The sequence below is a fragment of the Amphiprion ocellaris genome, chromosome 12, assembly GCF_022539595.1.
Source record: "Amphiprion ocellaris isolate individual 3 ecotype Okinawa chromosome 12, ASM2253959v1, whole genome shotgun sequence".
Lineage (NCBI taxonomy): Eukaryota > Metazoa > Chordata > Actinopteri > Pomacentridae > Amphiprion > Amphiprion ocellaris.
The window spans coordinates 86,903-110,703 of NC_072777.1; the positions used below are offsets into that span (position 1 = coordinate 86,903).

The 23,801-nt window shown below is 42.6% G+C and overlaps 1 protein-coding gene across 4 annotated transcripts; it reads right to left on the reverse strand.

Annotated features, from left to right (window-relative positions):
- Positions 1 to 1,543: 1,543 nt before the first annotated feature.
- On the reverse strand, positions 1,544 to 12,303 carry LOC111586684 (complement C3-like). Of its 4 annotated transcripts, XR_008603614.1 has the most exons (8): positions 12,113 to 12,303; positions 10,400 to 10,540; positions 4,135 to 4,340; positions 3,541 to 3,625; positions 3,070 to 3,253; positions 2,624 to 2,666; positions 1,936 to 2,061; positions 1,807 to 1,817 (listed from the first exon to the last, which is right to left on the reverse strand). XR_008603614.1 is itself a non-coding variant. In XM_055016266.1 (7 exons), the coding sequence occupies exons 3-7, from the start codon at positions 4,271 to 4,273 to the stop codon at positions 1,572 to 1,574; spliced, it is 780 nt and encodes a 259-aa protein (XP_054872241.1). In that variant the 5' UTR covers positions 4,274 to 4,340; positions 10,400 to 10,540; positions 12,113 to 12,303; the 3' UTR covers positions 1,544 to 1,571. The 4 variants fall into 4 exon arrangements, 3 of the variants coding, with proteins under 3 accessions (XP_054872241.1, XP_054872243.1, XP_054872242.1); XM_055016266.1 differs by lacking the exon at positions 2,624 to 2,666 and having other exon boundaries at positions 1,544 to 1,817; XM_055016268.1 differs by lacking the exons at positions 2,624 to 2,666; positions 10,400 to 10,540; positions 12,113 to 12,303 and adding an exon at positions 3,815 to 3,991 and having other exon boundaries at positions 1,548 to 1,817; positions 4,135 to 4,267.
- Between the last annotated feature and the right edge of the window lie 11,498 nt (positions 12,304 to 23,801).

The following is a 23,801-nucleotide window of genomic DNA, read 5'->3' on the forward strand; positions in this document are numbered from 1 at the left end:
AATTGCCTTTGAATTTAATGGCGACTAGTCCAAGCCTGATTGAGAGTTCTGAGACCACCGTCTCGGGCACAGGGCTTCGATATTAGATATATTTAAATATATTTAATATTGCGTACAATAACATTGGTAAAGTAAATTATGGTGGACATAAATTACGCCCTCTGTCTTTCAGCTGACAGAATTTCAATGCTGGTACCTGAGTGGAGCCGAAGCCTCCTTCTCTTCTCTCTGGCTGTTCAGCCATTTGAAGGGTGCAGCAGCTTCCTCCATTCGTCCCCCACTTGACCAGAGCCAGCAGGGCATAGCCGGTCGCCTCCAGCATGAACAAGTGGTTTTCCCTGTCAAGGCCAGTGGGCTGAAACCTAGAGGAGTGAGAAAAGAATTATAGGAACTTGCTGTGTGCGTTAGTTGGGGTTATTATCCGTTATTATCTGTTTTGAGACCTTGAAACGTCACTATCCTTAGGTCTTGACCTTGCAAACCCCTTTATATCCAGGAACTTTCTCATGTGGAGCAACTGTGTTAACCTCGAACAAAACACCAAAAGAAACAAAATGACCTTTGAATCAATATTGCTGGCTTCATCAGTCTGTTAAACTGTGACTCTCTCCCGAATATGCTGAACCCCAACTAAAAATACACAGTGTGACTTACATTAGATCCTGATCCAACCAGTTTCCATGTCAGGATAATTTATGATTAAAAGTATAATTAATGAAGTGGCTGCTGTTGTGCCTCATGCGTTAATGTGCGCAGCTTTCTCGATTTGGAGAAACTCCTTATGTTGCAGAAAATTTAACAAATTCAGAGGAAAGACTCCCACAAACAGCTGGAAGCAACCAACTAAACTTCAGCTCGTGTTAATATTTTGTCAAAACCCAGATTACATTTATTATTGGCAAGTGCCATTAACCTCAGTTTCAGGTTAATGACACTGCAACCCTAACACTGTAGAGCAAAATGAACTAGAACATCTTTTTGACACCTTGGAAGGAAACTGTGTCTTTAGTGCTCTCTGTAATATTTTTGGAGCATTATTGGCCCCGAATAGTGGAAAAGTCTTCCCTACATAGCTTCACACAAAGTATGCATCATGTGCGTGCTCTTTTGTTAATGCCTTTTGACTTGTGTCACGTTGGAAGTGATGACATGGAACTGCTAAAGGGCCATTGGTACTCCCGACTAAGCCACTGTGACTTTTACAGAAAAGTGAGCAGGATGCTAGTTCAGACAGAGTGCACATCTGAAAGAGACAGCATCAGTAATTGTCACTAACCTGCCTGATCCAAACCCTGAACCTTGTGCAGCGGCAAATGCATTATGAAATAATTTATCAAATTCCTCTGTTAATTCTTGTGCACCAGACTTCAACAATAGTGAGATCTGACATTTGAATTCAATAAACTAATTGCACCAGGGAAAAAAAATGCAGTTTAAAAACCACTGAATAAAAAATTGAAGCAACTTGAAGGGATAGTTTCACATGTTGGGGAAAAATAACACAAGATTCCATTTCTGCCAAGACTCAGATGAAAAGATGAATTTCATTTTAAGGACTTTGGAGGAAGGATTTAGTTCTCTCCAGAAAATAAAATGTGAAAACTCAAAGTTCTAGCAGATGAGAGTTGTATGTGCCTTTTTTTTGGACAAATGAAACAAGGCATACCTGGAGCTGCACCTCTGAGTAAAAGTTCATGAAGAGTGGTGGGCAAGCCGTCCAAAGCCAGGGCATAAGAGGCGATGGCCACCGTGTATGGTCTCCTCCCAGGCTTCGTCAGAGCTCTCTTCAAGTAGGCTGATGTTGAACGGATGGCTTCCTACAGCAGACGGGCAGATGATAGCTTTGATACAATCACTTCTCATTATAAAAATAATAATGCACAGAAGACTAAAGACAACTGCTATACTAACAATAATGCTGACTTCCATAATTACCTCCACATTTACACCTGGACTGCTGCAGTGGATCCCTGCCTGCTTGAGCGCATTGTGGACAAATGTGGGACCGATGTGGACAAAGGCGGTCAGAGTTGTCTCTGGGTCGTCACCACAGAGACCACCCTGGAGACACGGATAGCAAAAAGAGGCTTTGAATAAACTCTGGAAAGCTTTTAGACATCACGTCAAGTTGGTTCTAAGTTGTGAATCCCATGATTTTTATATATTTACTCCTCAGCCTACTTTTTGCATGTCAGCCTCAGCTTGTAATGTTTTATGTTTCTCATGATGCCTTTTAAAGTGAACTCCAAACACCTGTTCTGTATCGACTCTAGTCAGTCAGCAGAGTAATTATAGAGAAATTATAGATTACACTTGTTGCTGCATTGAATTAAAGTAAACTTTGCTTAAAGTTTTTTTTTTTTTAAAAAGATGACAAAAAATATATTTTCCAATTATTTTACCTGATAATACCTGATTTCCTTATTCAACCTTTAAATGAAAATGTGCATTTTAAAGAAGAATTGAGTTTTTACGCCTGTGTCTGGCTGGAGCCTGTCCCAGCTGAAAATGGAGGAGAGGTGGTGCTCACCCTGCACAGGTTGCCCATCATTCATATAGTAGACAAACAACAATTCATGTTCACATTCACGTTGCATTCAGACTATTAAGAGAGGTCCGTTACCATGACCTGCATGTCTTTGCAGTGTGGGAGAGAGCTGCAGCATCTGGTTAAACACCGAGACAACATGCAAACTCCACATTAACATCAACAGACACTGATTTAAAGACAGGCCTCTTTACTCAAAAGATATATGACCAGTGTGATCTTGTTATTGTTTATAGGGTTATTGCTTGTATAGTTTTTAATCTTAAGCATCATTTGTTTTTTTTAAAAAAAAAAAGGGGGGGGGTTAGCTTAAGATTAAGTGACTATCAAGTCATCAAGCAACAAAAAGGCCTCAGATGTCACAGCTGTTTCTGTTTTTACTATTTAACATAACGTTTATGGCCCTTGAATACAAAAGGTACAGAGGATTGGATAACAATGAATTCCAATAATTTACATGGGAAAAGAAGCAGGGACTAGAGCTAAACATGGTGTATTTATAGTGCGTGTAAGTGTCTTACAGTCATGGTCGTGCTGTAAACGGGGTTGTCTTCTACGTAGATTTTCTCTCTATGCCGGAATTTATTCTTCACCAGGTAGAGCAGAGGGTCACACACTTGTTGCTCGTTGATGCCGATGATGGCAAAACGGCCATCATCAGCCACACCTTCACCACGTACGCTGTGATCCTGACATTGAGGTAGCCTCAGATTAGCCAACATTTAGTCACTCACCTATGATCTAACGTACACTGTTTATCAGACAAAGTGGTTTAAATTAGTTTTCTCCAGTAGTTCATTTTATGCATGGACGTATTTACTCTTTTTTTTTTTTTTTTTATCCAGTGTACCTTAAAATCCACATTATTGGATAAACCCAACTCTTGGGTTCTGAAAAAAGCAAATTCAGTGTCACCAATGAAACTGAAATACTCTTAGCTTGTGAGTTGAGAGAGTTGATTAGAAAAGGAAAATGTAATATTTAGGTAGTACCATGTGCTTGCTCCTGTGCCCCGTATCCGCCGTACAGAGACACAGGAGCCACCGCTCCTTCTGTATGCCAGCTGGTTCTCATAGCCTGAAAACAACACAAAAGAATTCAAAGAAAAGATACAAGGATTGAGAAAGTTTGACTTGCACTGTGAAAAAATTATTTGTTCCAAAATCATCCATCTTTCTGTCCAGTTAGCTAACAAACCATCTAACTACCAAAGAGGCTATAGTTCATTTTTGAAATAAACTGATTATCATCCGTCCACCCACCCACCTGTCCGTCCGTCCGTCCCTCCATCCATCCATCCGTCCGTCCGTCCGTCCATCCATGCGTCTGTCCATCCCTCCATCCCTCCATCCAAATATCCATTGATCCCATCCATCCATCCATCCATCCATCCATCCATCAGCTAACCCTTTGTTCAGCTATGTATCCAACAATCCATCCATCCTTTTTTTCCCACATACACCACAAAATTAATACATTTATTTATGCCCATCCAGTTTACCTATTTTATTAATTTCATTTTCTAGTAGATATCCTGTTTGACTTGTAACAAATCCACTTATTCCTGTGTTCTCTCTCTGTTTCACCTCTCCTGATGTATTGGATAGCCTCAGCCTTGCGTTGCACTCCTACACTCTCCCAGCCGTTGCTTCGGTCCAGGTACAGGGTGGAAATGAGTGGCAGAGTGATGGAGGCCAAGTTCTGCTCCACACAGCCACCAGGCATTCGGATCAGAGACGCCAGAGAGTCCTCGCTGATTGAGTTATCAATGCTGTCTGCCAACACACACTGCCTGGAAAGAAAGGAAGAGGAGGAATTAGGAATCAGTCATATCACAGCACTGGGCTCTCAGACTGGAGCAACAGGAGAGGGCTGGGCTCTCAGACCGGGGCAACAAGACAGCGCTGTGCTCTCATACCGGGGCAACAAGACAGCGCTGTGCTCTCAGACCGGGGCAACAAGACAGCACTATGCTCTCAGACCGGGGCAACTCGAGAGCACTGTGCTCTCAGACCGGGGCAACAGAAGAGCGCTGGGCTCTAAGACTGGGGCAACAGGAAAGCACTGGGCTGTCAGACCGGGGCAACAGGAGAGCCCTGTGCTCTCAGACCGGGGCAACAAGACAGCGCTGTGCTCTCAGACCGGGGCAAAAGGAGAGAGCTGGGCTCTCAGACCGGGGCAACTGGAGAGCGCTGGGCTTTCAGACCGGGACAACAGGAGAGCACTGGGCTCTCAGACCGGGGCAGCAAGAGAGCTGTACTCTCAGACTGGGGCAACAAAACAGCGCTGTGCTCTCAGACAGGGGCAACAAGAAAGCGCTGTGCTCTCATACCGGGGCAACAAGACAGCGCTGTGCTCTCATACCGGGGCAACAAGACAGCGCTGTGCTCTCAGACCGGGGCAACAAGACGGCACTGTGATCTCAGACCGGGGCAACAAGACGGCACTGTGATCTCAGACCGGGGCAACAGGAGAGCACTGGACTCTCAGACCGGGACAACAGGAGAGGGCTGGGCTGTCAGACCGGGGCAACAAGACAGCGCTGTGCTCTCAGACCGGGGCAACAGGAGAGAGCTGGGCTCTCAGACCGGGGCAACAACACAGCGCTGTGCTCTCAGACCGGGGCAACAACACAGCGCTGGGCTCTCAGACCGGGGCAAAGAGAGAGGACTGGGCTTTCAGACCGGGGCAACAGGAGAGAGCTGGGCTCTCAGATCGGGGCAACAAGGCAGCATTGTGCTCTCAGACCGGGGCAAAAAGACAGCACTGTGTTCTCAGACCAGGGCAAAAGGACAGTGCTGTGATCTCAGACCGGGGCAACAGGACAGCGCTATGCTCTGAGACCGGGGCAACAAGACAGCGCTGTGCTCTCAAACCGGGGCAACAGGAGAGGGCTGGGCTCTCAGACTAGGGCAACAAGACAGCGCTGTGCTCTCATACCGGGGCAACAAGACAGCGCTGGGCTCTCAGACCGGGGCAACAAGACAGCACTGTGCTCTCAGACCGGGGTAACAGGAGAGCGCTGGGCTCTCACACCGGGGCCACAGGAGAGAGCCGGACTCTCAGACCGGGGCAACAGGAGAGAGCTGGGCTCTCAGACCGGGGCAACAGGAGGGAGCCAGCCAGCCAGCCAGCCAGCCAGCCCACCAGCCAGCCAGTCAGCCCACCGGCCAACCACCCAACCAACCAGCTGGCCAGCCAACCAGCAAGCCAACCAGCCAGCCAGTCAGCCCACCAACCACCCAACCAACCAGCCGGCAGGGCTCAGAGACCGGGGCAACAGGAGGGAGCCAGCCAGCAAGCCGGCCGGCCACCCAGCCAGCCAGCCGGCCAGCCGACCAGCCAGCCCACCAGCCGGCACGGCTCAGAGACCGGGGCAACAGGAGGGAGCTGGGCTCTCAGACCGGGGCAACAGGAGGGAGCCAGCCAGCCAGCCGGCCGCCCAGCTAACCAGCTAGCCAGCCAGCCAGCCAGCCAGCCAGCCCACCAGCCAGGTAGCCAGCCAACCAGCGGGCCAGCCAACCAGCCAGCCGGCCAACCAGCCAGCAAGCCAACCAGCCAGCCAACCAGCTGGCCGGCCAACCAGCAGCCAGCCAACCGGCCAACCAGCCGGCAGGGCTCAGAGACCGGGGCAACAGGAGAGCGCTGGGCTCTCAGACCGGGGCAACCGGAGAGCGCTGGGCTCTCAGACCGGGGCAACCGGAGAGAGCCGGCCAACCAGCCGGCCGGCCAGCCGACCTGCTAGCCAGCCTACCAGCCAGCCAACCAGCCAGCCAGCCAGCCCACCAGCTAGCCAGCCAGCCAGCCAACCAGCCAGCCAGCCAGCCCACCAGCCAGCCGGCCAGCCGGCCAACCAGCCGGCCAACCAGCCAGCATGCCAACCAGCCAAACAACCGGCAAGGCTAAGAGACCGGGGCAACAGGAGAGAGCTGGGCTCTCACACCGGAGCAACAGGAGGGAGCCAGCCAGCCAGCCAACCAGCCAGCCAGCCAGCCCACCAGCCAGCCAGTCAGCCGGCCAGGCAACCAACCAGCTGGCCGGCCAACCAGCAGCCAGCCAACCGGCCAACCAGCCGGCAGGGCTCAGAGACCAGGGCAACAGGAGAGCGCTGGGCTCTCAGACCGGGGCAACAGGAGAGAGCCAGCCAACCAGCCGGCCGGCCAGCCGACCTGCTAGCCAGCCAGCCAGCCAGCCAGCCAGCCAGCCAGCCAAACAGCCAGCCAGCCGGCCAGCCAACCAACCAGCCGGCCAGCCAGCCAGCCAGCCAGCCGGCAGGGCTCAGAGACCGGGGCAACAGGAGCCTGCAGCTAGAAGACAGACAGAGAGAGTGAGACACAGACCGACAGACAAGGAAAGGCAGATAAACAGAGAGAGAGACAGAAAAAGACAGAGACAGACAGACAAACAGAGACACAGACAACAGACAAAGAGAGACAGAGAAACAGAGATACAGACAGAGGGACAGACAGAGACAGAGAGAGAGACACACAGACAGAAATAGACACACAGACAGAGACACAGAAAGACAGACAGAAAGAGAGAGAGACAGAGAGGAGACAAAGAGAGACACAGACAGACATAAAGACACAGACAGACAGACAGACAGAGAGGGAAAGAGAGAGAGGCACAGACAGCTGCAGAGAGAGAGAGACATAGACAGAGAGACACAGAAAGACAAACAGAGACAGTCAGACAGACAGACAGAGAGAAGGAGACAGAGAGACAGACAAACGGAAAGAGACAGACAGAGAGAGAGACACAGACAGAGAGAAAGAAAGACACAGAGCGACAGAGAGAGACAGACACAGACAGACAGAGAAAGAGGCAGACAGGCAGACACAGAGAGACATAGACACAGACAGAGAGACACAGACAGACAGCTGCAGAGAGAGACAGACAGACAGATGGAGAGAAAGACACAGGCAGACAGAAAGACAGATAAACAGAGAGACACGGAAAGACAGACAGAGAGACACAGACAGAGAGAGAGAGAGAGAGAGAGACAGACACAGACAAACAGAGAGACACACAGACATAGACAGACACAGAGACAGACAGATCTACCTGTGTAAATAAACTTATATTTTGCACATCTCTATCAGTCGGTCCTTTCTATCTATCTTAAGCCAATGTTTGTAATAGGGAGCTCTTAATTTTTACAATGAGCAGCAAGAAGATCTTGAAACGACACAGCAAGGGATGCTGGGAATATCACCTGGCCAATTAATTCAATTCAATTCAATTTTATTTATATAGCGCCAATTACAGTCAAATTGTCTCGAGACGCTTTACAGAACCCATATGCCTGATCCCCAGAGCAAGCCAAAAGGCAACAGTGGCAAGGAAAACACCCTTTTAACAGGGAAAAAAACCTTGAGCAGAACCCGGCGCTAATGTGGGGGGACCCATCTGCTGCTGGCCGGGCGGGTTGAGAGGGACAGAAGAGGTAGAGGGAGATAGAGGGATAGAGGGAGAGAGTAGAGATGAGAGGGGGGTAGTAGAGGGGGGGGATGATACATGCAAAGTACAACTAACATGGAAACTAATTATAGTTTACTGCTATGGTGTACAGCTCTGGCATTAAATATACAACATATATTGCTGGTGGTAAATTCAAAAATAAATGTTGTTTTTCAAAGTAAACAAGTATTGTGCATTTTTTTTCTCAAATCAAATTTAAAGATTTAAAATTCTGAAGCTGAAAGAAATTTTGTATTTCGTGGTCAGGACTGATTCTAATTTTAAAAACTTGACTGTTGAGAGTAATAAATAATGCGCTATTTTTTTTTACTGCATTTTCTAAAAACATAGGTGGTAGTTTTCTTCTTTTTTTGTCAGCTGCACAAAAAAGTTAATGATGCATAAAAATCATCGATACTGCTAATTATTGACAAACATTTAGCAAAATTAATCAGGCAGCATGTATGATTTTTAGTTAAAAAAAGTAATTTTGTGCTTTTCTCCCTTTATAAATCATTATGTTATCTAACAGGCATTTAAAGGGTCAAAATTCTGGTTTTTGGTTTTCATGGCCAGAACTGATGCAAATTTTAAAAAATCAAGTTGGTGAAAAGTGGAAAAATATTTTTATATATATTAATTTTAAAGCATTTTGAGACTGCAAACAGGGGGTGGCCATTTTTGGCCACGAACACGCTGAGAGGGAGTTTTTTTGTTTTTTGACATTCATATAGCTGCAATTATGCTTAAAAACTAAATCAGGAAGCATGTACTAGTTGGTTAAAAAATGTGATTTTATGCGTTTCTCCCCTTTTAGATCATTAGCATTATGTGATCTAAAAGGCATTTAAAGGGTTAAAATTCTGAATTTGAATGAAATTTTGGTTTTCATGATCACAACTGATGCAAATTTGAAAAATTAAGCTGATGAAAGTGGAATTTTTAAAAAATATATATAAATTTTAAAGCATTTTGAGAATACAAACGGGGTGGCCATTTTTGGCCACGAACACACTGAGAGGAAGGGTTAGGCTTAGGCTAACCCTCTCTATGCTCAAAAATAATAATGCATCATAATCAGTGTTGCTGTTAATGAATTACATATCTCAGACTGTGCTATTAATAAAACAAGAAAAACCGATAGCACTGGGAATATAGATAATGGTCATTTCTGAGGTTGTTTTTCAACAAGTGCTTTGTGCAAACAAACTGGCATTTGAAGGGTTAAAAATATTAAAATAAATGAATATTTTATATGTATGATAAGAATTGATGTTAATTAAAAACCTTATGCAGTAAAAGTAGCAAAAAAGATAAAAAAAAATCTAAAAAATTACAGACTCAGTATGTTGGGAGCCAAAAATGGCCACAAACAAACTGAATGGATGTTGTTTTTGAACAAAGCCAGAGGGTTAAGAAGACCTTGTGAGCCATTGATTTATACAAATGTACCGATATTTTCATGTGAAAAACAATAAAAATACTTTGGAATTTTAAAAAAAAGAACTACATCAATATTATTTTCTGACCTTTTATGGAATAATCAATTTAATGACCACCAGATTAACAGTAGACTGTAGGGTAAGTAGTAAAAGTAGAGAAAGATAAACTAGACAAGCCACACAGTTCAGACAGTGCTGCACCCTGACAGAGATCTTCATCCCCAGAGCAGCTGCGGTAGAGGAGCTCTGTTGTGATAGAGCGAGCAAGAGGATGAATACAGAGAGAGAGAGAGCGATGGTAGATAAACAGCGTGAATGCAAGAAATTCACAGTATTTCAGCTCGTTTCATTACTATATGCTGTACAAACACAAATGCCTCCCCTCAAACACTCGGACCATCGACACATACGTTGACTATATGCAGTAAATATAAGCGTCCAAGTCTTTAGACTTCATTAACTTGTTATTTCACAAGTTAAAACTTACCGTGCAGATGGACAAATAGCGGCCCTTTTGATCCGGGGAGGGGAGGGGAGGGGAGGGGAGGGGAGGGGGGCTCAGTTTCGCGGGCATACCGGCACAACTTTAACTGTGTGCAAACTAGCTAGCTAACAAAAGGGTAACGTTAGCCAGAAGTTGCTTGCAGGCAAATGTTGAATTCCAAAGTTTTTTTTTATTGCTCCTGTCTCGTTGGAAGCATTTCTAACCTAAATGAACGCCCCTCAACTAAAATGTCCGCCATTGACAACAGTGGTGTAGTTTACTAATGCGCCATTTCAAACTTTGATTAACGCGATGGATTAGCATAGAGAAAAACACGGAAATGTAGTCATATTCGCAAAGCTCTGTCAATGTGCTGATTTTATTCCATTTTATCACAGAAGAAACTGCCATTGTTATTAAATTTTATCAACAAAAACTCAAAAGCACTTTCAGAAGATAACTTACCTCCTCGCTGTGTCTCTTCTCCCAGCAGAATGACGTATCCCTCCGCCCTGGTCAGTTGCACTCTGCTGCGTCACTGCGTCAGATTGCAGCTAGCTGGAAAAGGGTGTCCCTCCGCAGCTGGAAGTAGTCCGCCGCTGTTTTCTATATTGTTTTGTCAATAATTAAGTTGGGGTTGAAATACTGTCGTTTTTCCCGTTTAGACAACAGGTGAGGTCGACAGTTCTTGTATATCATAGAGTTAGGGTTTTATTTTTGATTAATCCCAAGATTATGGTATTTCTTCAGCAGGGGAGGTGGAGGCGGAGGGGGGTGGGGGGAGGCGGAGGCGGCCGAAGCACCTGCCCCTTTGCTCCTTGATGCCCAAAGTGCCCTGTTGTCAAAGTTGTTTTTTTAAATTCTATTTAATTTTGTTTTTATTTGTAAGTGTGTGTGTGTGTGTGTGTGTGTGTGTGTGTGTGTGTGTGTGTGTGTGTGTGTGTGTGTGTGTGTGTGTGTGTGTGTGTGTGTGTAAAAGTCTCTGAGGACCAAAATAATAAATAAAACAAAACTAAAAATAATTCAGATCTACCGTCGGTCGGTCACGTGATATACGTAGACGTCCCTCGCTGCTCTGAGGGGTCCAGATGTTCCCTGTAGCTCTGCGCTAGCGCCGCTAGTCTAGAAACCGGAGACCCGAGGGAGGACATCAACAACTGATGGTCCTGATGGAGAGGAGGTTCTGCAGCGGGATTCGTTTATGTACGGTGTATTTTTGCAAGATGACTGATGAAGTGAGCATCCTGTGTGTGTGTGTCTGACTCTGCACACACACCTGTCATCAGTTCTAGCCGCTAGTTAACCACACAGCTGCTGAGAGGATAAAGTCTGCCAGGCTTCTTTTTGTTTCTGTATGTTTCTGTTGTCATGGGCAAAGTGCATCAGAGAGATGTATTATTTTACTGTCAGTGAGTTGCAGTGTGTTTCCTGTTTCTAGAGGCAATGAGACAGAGGTTATGTTATTTCACTGAAACTACGTACATGCATTTTCACATAATTTTGGACTATTGCAGTATAAATACAATAATAATTAGAAGAATTTGAATTGTGATTTTCTCAACCTCTCATTTAAAGATATCAGTACTTGTTTATAACATTTGTATATATAGACAAATTAAATATAATATGCCTAAATATAAAATATAAAACTTTTAGAACCTTGCTGTCTTGTGCAAAGTGGATAGTCAAACTGAATAAAAGTACAAATACATTTAAATACATGATTTCTATATCATTTAATTATTTTTTAAAATTTATTATTAGCACTACGAATAATAAAGGGCAGATTATGAATCAGCACCATGGAGCAAATCCGTGGCTCTACAGTACATGTCTGGAAAAGGTATGAAATTTAAAAGCAAGGACTCCAGGAAGAGTAGCCACAGTTAAACAGTCCAGTGTCTAATGATGATGTAAATTCAGCTTCAAAATAATAATTTTTCTCAAATACACTACATCACAGGTCAGAGTTTGAACCAATGACCTTCTGATCAGCAGTCCTGAGACTTAGCCACTGCTGCACCTTGTATTATGAGGTATGTTTCTGTATGATGTTTCAAATTCTTGCTCCATGTGCCCCCTTTTAACTTTGAGCACCTGCCCCTCCAAAGGTCTCTGCACGGCCCTGCTCCCCTCCTCCCCCCAGCACCCCGTTTCTTTTTTCAAGGTATAACTTACAGAAATAAGTTAAATCAACACTGACGGTCCTGATAAAGTGATGTGGGACTGCTATTATTTTGAACACCACTGTAGATCTTCTTCCTCTCCAGCTCCGTTCATCTTCTTGGCTTCTATCTGCAGATCTCCACATTTATCCTCCAGCAGCCTCCAGAGATAACTTCACCAAACACCGCCCCAGAGGCCGGTCGGGTCTTCAGATCCGTCTGGAGGATGGACAACGTTTCAGTTTTAGGAACGTTAGATTCCTAAAACCCTAACCCTAATTCTAGAAGTTAAATGTGCTTAACAAGAAGATCACATCAACTTATTGCATACATTTTGAATCTTTTTGGGCAAATGTTTGGGTAATTTTATACAATTTAGTCAATTAGAAAAAGTTTTTGGATCATTTTGCACAAAGATTCCGCTTTTTTGAGCAAATCAAGTCATTTGGATTCATTTTGAACAGTTTCCAGTTATTTTAGTTGAACTTTTGCCAAATCTTGAGTAAAATTGGTGAAATTGTCTTAATTGTCCAAACAAGCAAATAGAAGAATAGAGATACCTCAATTTGAATTCACTTCAATTTGAATTCACTTTTTAATCCACTTATGCACAAATTCTTAATCTTTTTGGACAAATTATGGGTAATTTCAGATAATTTCAAGTCAGTTTGTCAAAGTTTTATCTCATTAGGAGAAATTTGTGAGTAATTTTGCACCAAGTTTCATCTTTTTTGTCATTTTCAGACAGTTTACAGCTAAAGGAAATGTTAAAATGCTTCAGAACATTCACAACAAAATCAACTAAAATCCAGCAAATTTTGCAGATTTTTTTTATGAATGCTCTTAAAGAAAAGTTAAAGTTTTATTGAGATATATATATATATATATATATATATATATATATATATATATATATATATATATATATATATATATATATATATAAAAAAATAAAAAAAATCACTGGATATTTTTAGGATTTTTTTGGAAGATTTTTACTCATTTTTTAAATATATTTACAAGATTTTTCTTGCCAAATTTAGGAAATTTTTTATGAATAAAACTTTTAAAGGAAACTTTTAAGGAATTATTGTAATTCAGTCTGTTCAGAGCTGGATTTCCTCACATCAGTGGGCTGGGAGGGTGAGGAGAGATGGAGGTTTTCAAATGTCAGGTCCAGAGAGATTAACAGACTCCCTCCAACATCCTCCAGTCTGGCAAAAAACGGAGTCGTTCTTTTCTCTCTGCAGACAAAGTTTTAATGCTGGAGAAGAGAGGAAAGTCTGAGTTAGAGCTCCGAATGTTTAAATACGCTCTGAAAAGCCAATAAAAGTCTGAGTTTATGTTAAAATACCCTCTGAAAAGTCAATAAAAGTCTAAGTTTATGTTAAAATACGCTCTGAAAAGTCATCAAAAGTCTGAGTTTATGTTAAAATACAAACAGAAAAGTCATCAAAAGTCTGAGTTTATGTTAAAATACAAACAGAAAGTCATCAAAAGTCTGAGTTTATGTTAAAATATGTTCTGAAAAGTCACCAAAAGTCTGTCTGTTTGTGGATTTAACACTGAATCTGACATTAGATTTGAAGCCGGCTTAAATCAGAAACCATTACTTCAAATTAAATTTGTTCTTTGTTTCCCAAGTTATTTACATCTAATAGAATTTATACAATGAATTGTGTTTTACAAAAACCTATGGCGCAACACATTAGTAGAAATATGAGAAACAGCACCAGAAATAGTACTAAAAACAGAAACATACGGCTGTGGCACCTAGTGGGCAAATAAAACCCACAGTTACCACACTGCCCTCTATAAGCCTCTGTTCTAAACACATACTGCAGTAACACAAAAGCAGTTAGAAATATCTCATCATTAACCAACACAAAAACACAATGCATATGTAACCCACACGTTCTGCGCCTCTGCTCCGGTGGGGCGCCTCTCCACAAACCCTGCGTAGCTCTGCGTTGTGTGTGTGTTTAAATTTGAGTACAGGGTGTCTTGCAGCGAGAAGAAGCAGACGGCAGGGCTCGGAATTGCGATGGAGACCGGTTTATTATTATTATTTATTTTTATTGCTAACTATCCTTGTACATACCACCTTCTTCAACAACAGTAAAACGTATCTTCCCCCGAAACATGGCGTCCTCCGCTGAACGCCGCTCTAACTACGGTGTCCTCGAAGGGATAAAAATATAGAATTTGCTTAATTCAACCGAACAACATACAGTGCTACAGTACCACCTAGTGGGATGTTTTTGTTACTGCCTTACACATATAATAATACATTCATATTTCATGGAACTAAGAACATCATGATTGATCAGCTTGGGTCAAGATGGTGCCAGTGTGTGTGGCAGCTTGTCTCTCACTGTCAGTTTTGTTGATGATTTTATTGTAGTTCACCCTCGGCACTCAACAAATCAAGTCGCTGCTCATGTATGATGGACAAACACTGCTGGAGCTTCGTTTCTCTGCTAAAGATGGAGTTACGGCCGCTGGGGGCTGGAGTGCAGCTTATAGGGGGGGCTCCAAGCCAAACAGGTTGGGAACCACTGCTCTAACTGTCGGTACTCCTCAGCACAGTACACGGACATAAAGTGGATTTTTAATGCAAATAACAAACAATTTACCACCCTGTCACTATATTTCATAATTCAGTCTTTCATAGCACGGTATTATTTACATTTTCTTACTGTCCCACAGTAACCAGTAACCCTTTGTTCTGTTTCCACCACTTCCAGTATCTTGCCCTTTGACCTCAAAACTACCCCCAATACAACAATAACAATACGCCCCCTGCTGTCCAAAACGACAATCAGCAGAAGAGTCACAAACAGGGATTTCAGTGGTTTTCAGGATATTTACTTGCCTCTGTTTACCACCTGGTTACACCTGTATTAAAATTCAGGCCCAACAGCAGGAACTTTATGCATTTGGACACATTATGAGTCAAGACTGAAGTTTTCAGTGATTTTGTGCAGAACTTTAATTAGTTTTGGGCAAATTCTAAGTCATTTTGGTTGAATTTTAACATTTTAAGTCATTTCAGACAATTTCAAGCCAGTTTTTATCATTTTGAGCAGGTCATGATACATTTTGATTATGAGACAAATATTTTAACTTGTTGTGGACAAATTTTGAGCTTTTAAGTCATTTCATACAATTTCAAGTCAGTTTTTATGTTGAGGAATTTTGTACAATATTTTAAGTAGTTTTGGACAAATTTAGATTTTTTTTTAGTCATTTCAAAGAATTTCAAGTCAGTTTTTTATCTTGTTTTGAGGTATTTTGCACAATATTGTAACTTGTTTAGACAAATTTCGAGCTTTTGAGTCATTTCAGTCAGTTTTTATTGTTTTTGAGCAGGTTTTGAGGCATTTTGCATGATGTTTTAACTTGTTTTGAACACATTTGCCCTCATTTCTGTCTCCTTTTATTCCTTTTCTCTCTGCAGCAGATAATTTAATGAAATACTGGAAAAAAGATCCATAGAACAAAAGAAAAGGACCCTAAAAACTGTGTTAAAACCCCTACTAGAAACCAAACAGATACCACAGGAAGCATAAAACCATCTGATACCCACAGCCAATGTTAACCCCCCCCCCCAAGATATATGGAACACCCAAAATACACAAAAAGACACTGCACTGCACCCCATAGTGGACAGCATCAGATCAGTCACCTACAACCTTTATAAAGCTCTGGTAGAAATCATCAAGCCCCTCCTTGGTACATCACAACATCACTGCAAGAACTCCAAACAACTGGACAAGAACTAAACCATATCACAGTAGAAAAAGAGGAGATATTCATATGACATGACGTAGTTTCATTCATCACTAAAACCCCGTAGACGTCACATTACACATCGTACAGGAACGACTCATGAAGGACAGGACACTGAAAAAACACACAAACCTCCCAGTAGACGACATCATCACATTACTCCGGTTTATTGCCAAATCCACCTATTTTCAGTTGAAAGGAATAATCTACAGTCAGAAACCAGGTTTAGCAATGACACATCTGGCCAGGTCATCATTGTAAAGGAGAAACTGTTCTCATCTGATCTTACCTGGTAAAATAAAGTTGAAAAAAAGATCCACTTTCAGCCATAATGAGTAACTTTTTCATGGAGGACCTGGAAACCAAAGCCATCCCTGCTCTGCAGACCCACACTCTGGAGAAGATACGTCCACGACATCCTGGAAATAATAAAATCTGGACACACACAAGAACTCACTGATCATCTGAACAACATGGACGACACGGGAAACATACAATCCACACACGAAGAGGAAATAAACCGGACCATTTCATTCCTGGACATGAACATTCACCACAGAGAAGACAGCAGCATCAAAATAACAGTTTACAGGAAACCCACACACACGGACCAGAACCTCCTCTGGACATCAGAACATCCACAGAACACAAACTACCAGTTAGAACACTATTAGAACGGACCAGAACCTCCTCTGGACATCAGAACACCCACAGAACACAAACTACCAGTTAGAACACTATTAGAACAGACCAGAACCTCCTCTGGACATCAGAACATCCACAGAACACAAACTACCAGTTAGAACACTATTAGAACGGACCAGAACCTCCTCTGGACATCAGAACACCCACAGAACACAAACTACCAGTTAGAACACTATTAGAACAGACCAGAACCTCCTCTGGACATCAGAACATCCACAGAACACAAACTACCAGTTAGAACACTATTAGAACGGACCAGAACCTTCTCTGGACATCAGAACATCCACAGAACACAAACTACCAGTTAGAACACTATTAGAACGGACCAGAACCTCCTCTGGACATCAGAACACCCACAGAACACAAACTACCAGTTAGAACACTATTAGAACGGACCAGAACCTCCTCTGGACATCAGAACACCCACAGAACACAAACTACCAGTTAGAACACTATTAGAACGGACCAGAACCTCCTCTGGACATCAGAACACCCACAGAACACAAACTACCAGTTAGAACACTATTAGAACGGACCAGAACCTCCTCTGGACATCAGAACACCCACAGAACACAAACTACCAGTTAGAACACTATTAGAACGGACCAGAACCTCCTCTGGACATCAGAACACCCACAGAACACAAACTACCAGTTAGAACACTATTAGAACGGACCAGAACCTCCTCTGGACATCAGAACATCCACAGAACACAAACTACCAGTTAGAACACTATTAGAACGGACCAGAACCTCCTCTGGACATCAGAACACCCACAGAACACAAACTACCAGTTAGAACACTATTAGAACGGACCAGAACCTCCTCTGGACATCAGAACACCCACAGAACACAAACTACCAGTTAGAACACTATTAGAACGGACCAGAACCTCCTCTGGACATCAGAACACCCACAGAACACAAACTACCAGTTAGAACACTATTAGAACGGACCAGAACCTCCTCTGGACATCAGAACACCCACAGAACACAAACTACCAGTTAGAACACTATTAGAACGGACCAGAACCTCCTCTGGACATCAGAACATCCACAGAACACAAACTACCAGTTAGAACACTATTAGAACAGACCAGAACCTCCTCTGGACATCAGAACATCCACAGAACACAAACTACCAGTTAGAACACTATTAGAACGGACCAGAACCTCCTCTGGACATCAGAACACCCACAGAACACAAACTACTAGTTAGAACACTATTAGAACAGACCAGCATCATAACCGATGATAAAGACAGACAGGAGGAGGAAAAACACATCAGAACTCACTCACACACTACCAATATCCCATATGGGCCATAAACAAAGGAAAACAACAAGCCAAAAACAAAGAGAAAAACTAAAACAAACAAAAACAAAACATACACAAAAACCAGACAATAAAAATAAAGGCATAATCAGCATTCCATATATCTGAGGGACAACAGAACCCATACATCCCATAATGAGAAAACACAACATCAACACAGCAGTAGAACCACATAGAAAACTGCAGCAGCTATTAGTCCATCCAAAGGAAAAAAAAATGCAACATCATATATGAAACTCCGTGTAAATCATGCGATAAAACATACACTGGAGAAACTGGAAGATCATTCAACACAAGAAGAAAGGAACAGCAGACAGAATAAAGGAAACAGCTGGACGACTCACAAGAAGACAAAAAGAAAAAGCAGATGAAGAAAACAAAAAAATCAGCCATCAGGGACCACTGTAAAAGAAACAAGCACATCATGGACTGGGACAGGGGGAGGATTTAATATCAGAGACCAACAAACACAAACCATGGATTAAGGAGGCCTTAGAGACCAGGAAGTGAGGGAGCTGTTAAATGAACCGGGAACCTGGACTCCATCCTCCAGAGACCACCGGATGGCGTGATCAGTCTGACAGATTCTGACCGGTCTGTTAGACCGATCACGTGATAAAAAGGACATCGACACTCCATCAACACATCATCAACACGTTCTCTGATGCTCTGAAGAAGACTGCAGATGCAGCAGAAACATGTCAGCAAGATAAAACCATCCTTTCCTTACTGAGTTGTCGGATTAAAAGTAAAGCTATTCTATAGATCATTTAAAAGGTTCAAACTGAGCTCATCACCAGACAGAAACTACTTTAAACTCCCACTAAATGGACTAGATGGCTTCATGTTTGTTTCTAGAGAACCACACCAGACAGGAAAGAACTGTAGCCATCAGTTAAACGTCATTATCTACACCTGGTTAGACACAAACCAAATCAGAACACATCAAACACAAAAACATCTCAAACACACAAGTCCATTTAGTCAACAGAAGCAGAAAAGACAGATTCTATTTCAGTGTCCTGATGGTGACACTAAAAGCTTCTTAATTAAAGAAAGAAAAAATCCAAATAATGTCAGTTCAAGAAATGATGGGTTCATTTCAGTTCAGTTTGAAGGTTTGGGTGAGTTAATGTGAGGAGTGGGAGTATAAAGGAGTGTAAATTAGTGTAGGTGAGGAGCTGAGGAGGGCAGGAGAGGCTAATGTGAGGATTATGCCCCCTAAAGTCTGGAGATTTGGACAGAAAAAACACTGAACTTACCTCCACCAGGGTCCAACAGAAGGTGCAGACATCCCAACAGCTGAAGAGGTGGAATCTCCTGTCCTGGGATCAGTTCATATCCAGCAGGTGGTTCAAGAGCAGGAAAAAGCTGCTTCTGGATTCTAAATCTACTCCGTTTATTCCAGACTGCTCACTTTACTTTAATATATCACACTTTAGAAGAGAACTGACCACAATCTGGGAAGTTCCTCCTGAAATCTCCTGGTTCCTCCCAGTGCTCTCACTCATCTCCTTTGTTCTCCAGGCTTCTTTCATTAGCAGCAGCTCACAGGTGTATCTGCTTCATGACATCACTTCCTCCCTGCACTTCCTGCCAGGTAGAAATAAGTCTATTCTGTCCATTTTCTTTCAAAACTCATATTTCCAAGAATAAAATATTAGAAACACTGCAAACTTAGATTAGAAAATTATGTACATTGCAAGTTATAAAGGTTGAAAAAAAATAAAATTTATACAAACATGTAGTTTAAGTGGTACCATTCTGAATTAACCTCCTTTTATTTCCTTGTGGTTCTTTGGAGGTTGTCATATTTTGTCCCTGCAATTCATTTTTCAGACCAGTAGATGGAGACAGAGGCCTGTATTTAATCCAGTCTTTCATTCAAACCTAGAGGATGGTGAGTATTGAGTCTGGTAGTCCATTTCCTTTCTGTTCTTTGTCTTTGTTGTTTTGTCCATTGCAGGTTCTGTTCCATACCGAAGATTAAAATGGAGTCCATGGTATGTTCCTGGAAGTGTAAGCATAAAACTGTGGTTCTGTCCATTTTCCTTACATGGTACAGATGTTGTCTCAGTCTTTCCACGAGGGGATTCTTGATTTCCCCTATGTAGATTTTTTGACACCATGTACATTTTATACCATAGACCACATTTCTGTCTTCTAATTGGATGTCACACCGTATAGGCGCCTCTGGCCCTGACAAAATATTTTTTAGAAATTTAATTTTTATAAAATATTAATTTCTTCTTCTACACTCTTTACAAAAAGAAAACACAGATGTTTCACTTTGTGTCTCTGTCCAAGTGTGCTTTCCGATCCGGTAATATTTAAAATCCTGTCTACAAACTTCCTGGTAAACATTCACCCCTTTTTTATTATTCTATAGCTTGACATGAATCTTTCCCTGTTCGTGAGTTCTTAGAAATAACACTTTCTTCTTCTTTGGTACTCTGTATTTTCATTGTTAGTTGAAATTGTATTATAAAAAAAAAACTAAATGTGAGCGACAAAAAAAGTATCAATTTACCAATGTACCCCTTGTTTTATGGTCTGGAAGCTCTCACATTGAAAATAAAGAATGTCAAAAAAAAAATATATATATATATATATATATATATATTAATTTCTTGTGATTTCTTTCTCACCTGAGTCAAAATGGATCGAACCAAAATGTCCTTTAATTTTTGTTCCTCCTGTAGGCCGAGATGATCCTAAAGCCCTCCAGGGCCCTGCTGTTCTGTTGGGCCTCCTGGAAGTGGGTCTTAACCTTGGACCTGAGCCTCACCAGGTCATCAGAGTAAGTGGCAATAAGTGGAATTACTACTTTGTTGTCAGGTTCACGCTCATATTGTTGTTCATTCTGAAATGCCCTTTTGACCTCTGCTTTGATGGTTCTTACAAAGCGTTTGGAATATCCTCGAGGCCTCAAGGCTGTAAACAGGGTAGAGGTCACCCTCTCTATGTCCTCTGGGAGGGTACAGATTCTATGGAAACGGATGAGTTGTGATTTTATCAGACCTCTAAAAGTGTGGTAACTGGACTTGTGTAGGAGTGTGTGCCTGTCTGTATGTTTGAAAAAAACTCTTGTGGCCAGTGTCCTGGTTGCTTCATCCTGCGGGATGAAGAAAATCTGTGTGTCCAGGAATTCTATTTTATCCAACTGAATGTTATGTGTGATAGTTATGGCTGGGTGATGAGTATTTAAAACTGTTACAAAGTTCTCAAAGGTTGAAGTAGAATGATTCCAGATTCCAAATATGTCATCTAAATACCGGAAGTAGATTAAAGGTAAGTGTGTACATTTGATGAAAGCTGTCTCCTCCCGGAGGCACACATATAAATTTGCGTACGCAGAGGCGAACTTCTTACCCATTGCCGTACCGTGAACCTGCAGAAAATGTTTGCCTTCGAACTCAAAATCATTCCTGGTGAGGCTCAGCTCCAACAGCTCCAAGAGGTCCTCATCCGGACGTGCAGCATCTGGAAACGTATTAAACGCCTCCCTGATAGCTTTGAGGCCGAGAGCCGTGTCGGCGTTGGTATATAGAGAGTTAATATCTATGGTGAATAGGAATGTGTTGTTTGATTCATGTAGTGTTTTTAATTTAATTACAAAGTCGTACGTGTCTTTTATATAACTGTTATGTTTTTGTGACAGTGGATTTAGATGATGATCAATGTATTCGGCTATTCGACATGACTCTGAGCCACAGTCACTCACTATAGGCTGGCCCCATGGAACCTCGCCAGGGACCGTCCACTTCTCTGGCAGTTTATGGATTTTAGGTAAGAGATAAAATATTCTACATCTGGGTGGGTCTGGGCCCGATAAATATTGTAATTGTTTGAATAATATGAATTTATTTCGATGCAACCTTTCCGGGATGTTACGGATCAGTCTGTGTTTCTGTTTGGATGATTTGAGGTAATGGGATGTAATGTTTTCTATTGCTGAGTTGTCTGTTAGCCTCTAAGAGGTATTGGAATTTGTCCATGATGACTATCTGTGAACCTTTGTCTGCTGGTTTTATGACTATGTCCTTGTTTTTACTGAGTTGTTGGACTGCTTCTATTTGCTGTCTGGAAAGGTTGCATCTGATTGGTGGTTTGGGTCTGTATGTTCAAAAATAATCCAAATCCTTTCTGATCAGAGTCTGTATGGATATGGATGAAGCTGGCATATTAGGATCCCAAGTGGACTGGTAAGTAAATGGTTCATAATCGGGTGGTGTCATGATTGAAATGATCTAATATTATGATAGGTGTATCAGTCCCTGCGAAGCTCCATGCGGCCCGCCAGCTCCGGAGTAGGAATAAAGGTAAGTCCTTTTTCTAACACTTCTTTTTGAGGTGAGGAAAGTATATAGGTTTTTGACAGGTTAGTGATGTTTTGGCGGGGAGCTTTGTTTTGACACGTTACTCTCCTTACATGTTTAACTCATCTAACCACATTTTAAGGGTCTGTCTCGCTGTGTCTGGAGTCCAGTGGACTGGATCATGCGGCTGCGTCTTGAATCGCAGGTGGTTCAACTCAGGTAAGACGTTGCACTTTTTCCACAATGTTATTATTTAATGTTCTTAGTAAAGCTTGTTGATGTTTATCTAACATATATGAAAAGTTAATCACAGGTACGTATATTTTTGCATTCGGGAACCTGCTCTTGGCCATCCCCAGTACCAGCTGCAGCTGTTTCAGGTAGTTTCTGCCTTTTGTTTGGAAAGACAGTTATTAAGGCCTGCAGACAATACAACCTTTTCAGTGCCAGGGTTTGGAGTGAGCTTCGCCAGTACCCCCTTTAGATGGTAGAAGGTGGCCCCTGGGAAACCATCCACCTGAACTTTTTCGTCCTGAAACGTCGGTATCCGTGCCATGTTTGAATCTCCCAGCACTACTATGAGTTTTATAACTGCTGAGGTCCATTCAAAGATTTTCCTAGCCGTTCTCTGATGTATGAAGGGCTCTTGGCATGCAGACAGAGCAGACACCTGAGGTGGGTTCACACCATTGGTGTTTGAAGGGGACTCAGAATGGGATTCACTTTGATCCAGTGATCATTGGTGTTGTAACCCATCGTCATCACCTTGTGTCTCTTTAACCCTTAGTGGTGTCTGCTGTGCTGCTGCCTCGAGCCCCCACGGATCTGGAAGAGAAGCAGAGGAAATCAGGTCGTCTCCTGCAATTACAGCATTGGAATGAGAGGTAAGAGGTGTATTGTTTTCTTTGTTTGCTTTATCTAAGTTGTTGTCTTTTGTGTCCCCTGCAGGTGAGTTTCCTGTCTGGTGGGGAGGATCCACGGCTGAAAGGTTATTTCTATTGACCTCCTCAGGTAAGTTTTCCTCTTGTGAGGCAAGAGCAACATTTCTGGGGGTCCTCACCTCCACTGATGCCTGCACCAGGAGAGGTTTTTGCCACGCATGTTCTAATCTCCTCTTCCACCGGACGCTTTGGATCTGAGGGGTGGCCAATATGTTTTGTAGCATCTACAGGTAAGTGATCACCAGGTGGTGGTACAGGTGAGTTTATGATTGTTTGGTTGTTGATAACAATTTGTTTTTTTGCAGCACATGCATAGGTTTGAAGCCCTTCAGGTTTATCAGCCCTGGGCAAAGTTGCCCTGGGCAATAATTTAAAGATCCTAAAGAGGTGGTAGTAAAGTAAATAACATGGCTCAGCCATTCATAAGTATGATGGATGGTTCTCCTGGTCCTATCAGTAAGTGAGCTGTATCTGACCTGAGGCTTAGGGTTAGGGGAGTGGTGTCTGAGGCCATCTGTGTTCCTTTAAGGTTTGTCCTTCTGTTGTACATGCCGATGAGTGGTTCTTGGTCCAGTCCAATTATTTTACTGCTCATTGTTATGATTTTGTTT

Coding starts and splice junctions, on each gene's coding strand:
- LOC111586684 (XM_055016266.1), bottom strand. CDS start 4,273: ATGCCTGGTGGCTGTGTGGAGCAGAACTTGGCCTCCATCACTCTGCCA. Junction 3,254..3,540: donor GGCACAGGAGCAAGCACATG/GTACTACCTAAA, acceptor GGCTAATCTGAG/GCTACCTCAATGTCAGGATC. Junction 2,062..3,069: donor TTTACAGCACGACCATGACT/GTAAGACACTTA, acceptor CCGTGTCTCCAG/GGTGGTCTCTGTGGTGACGA.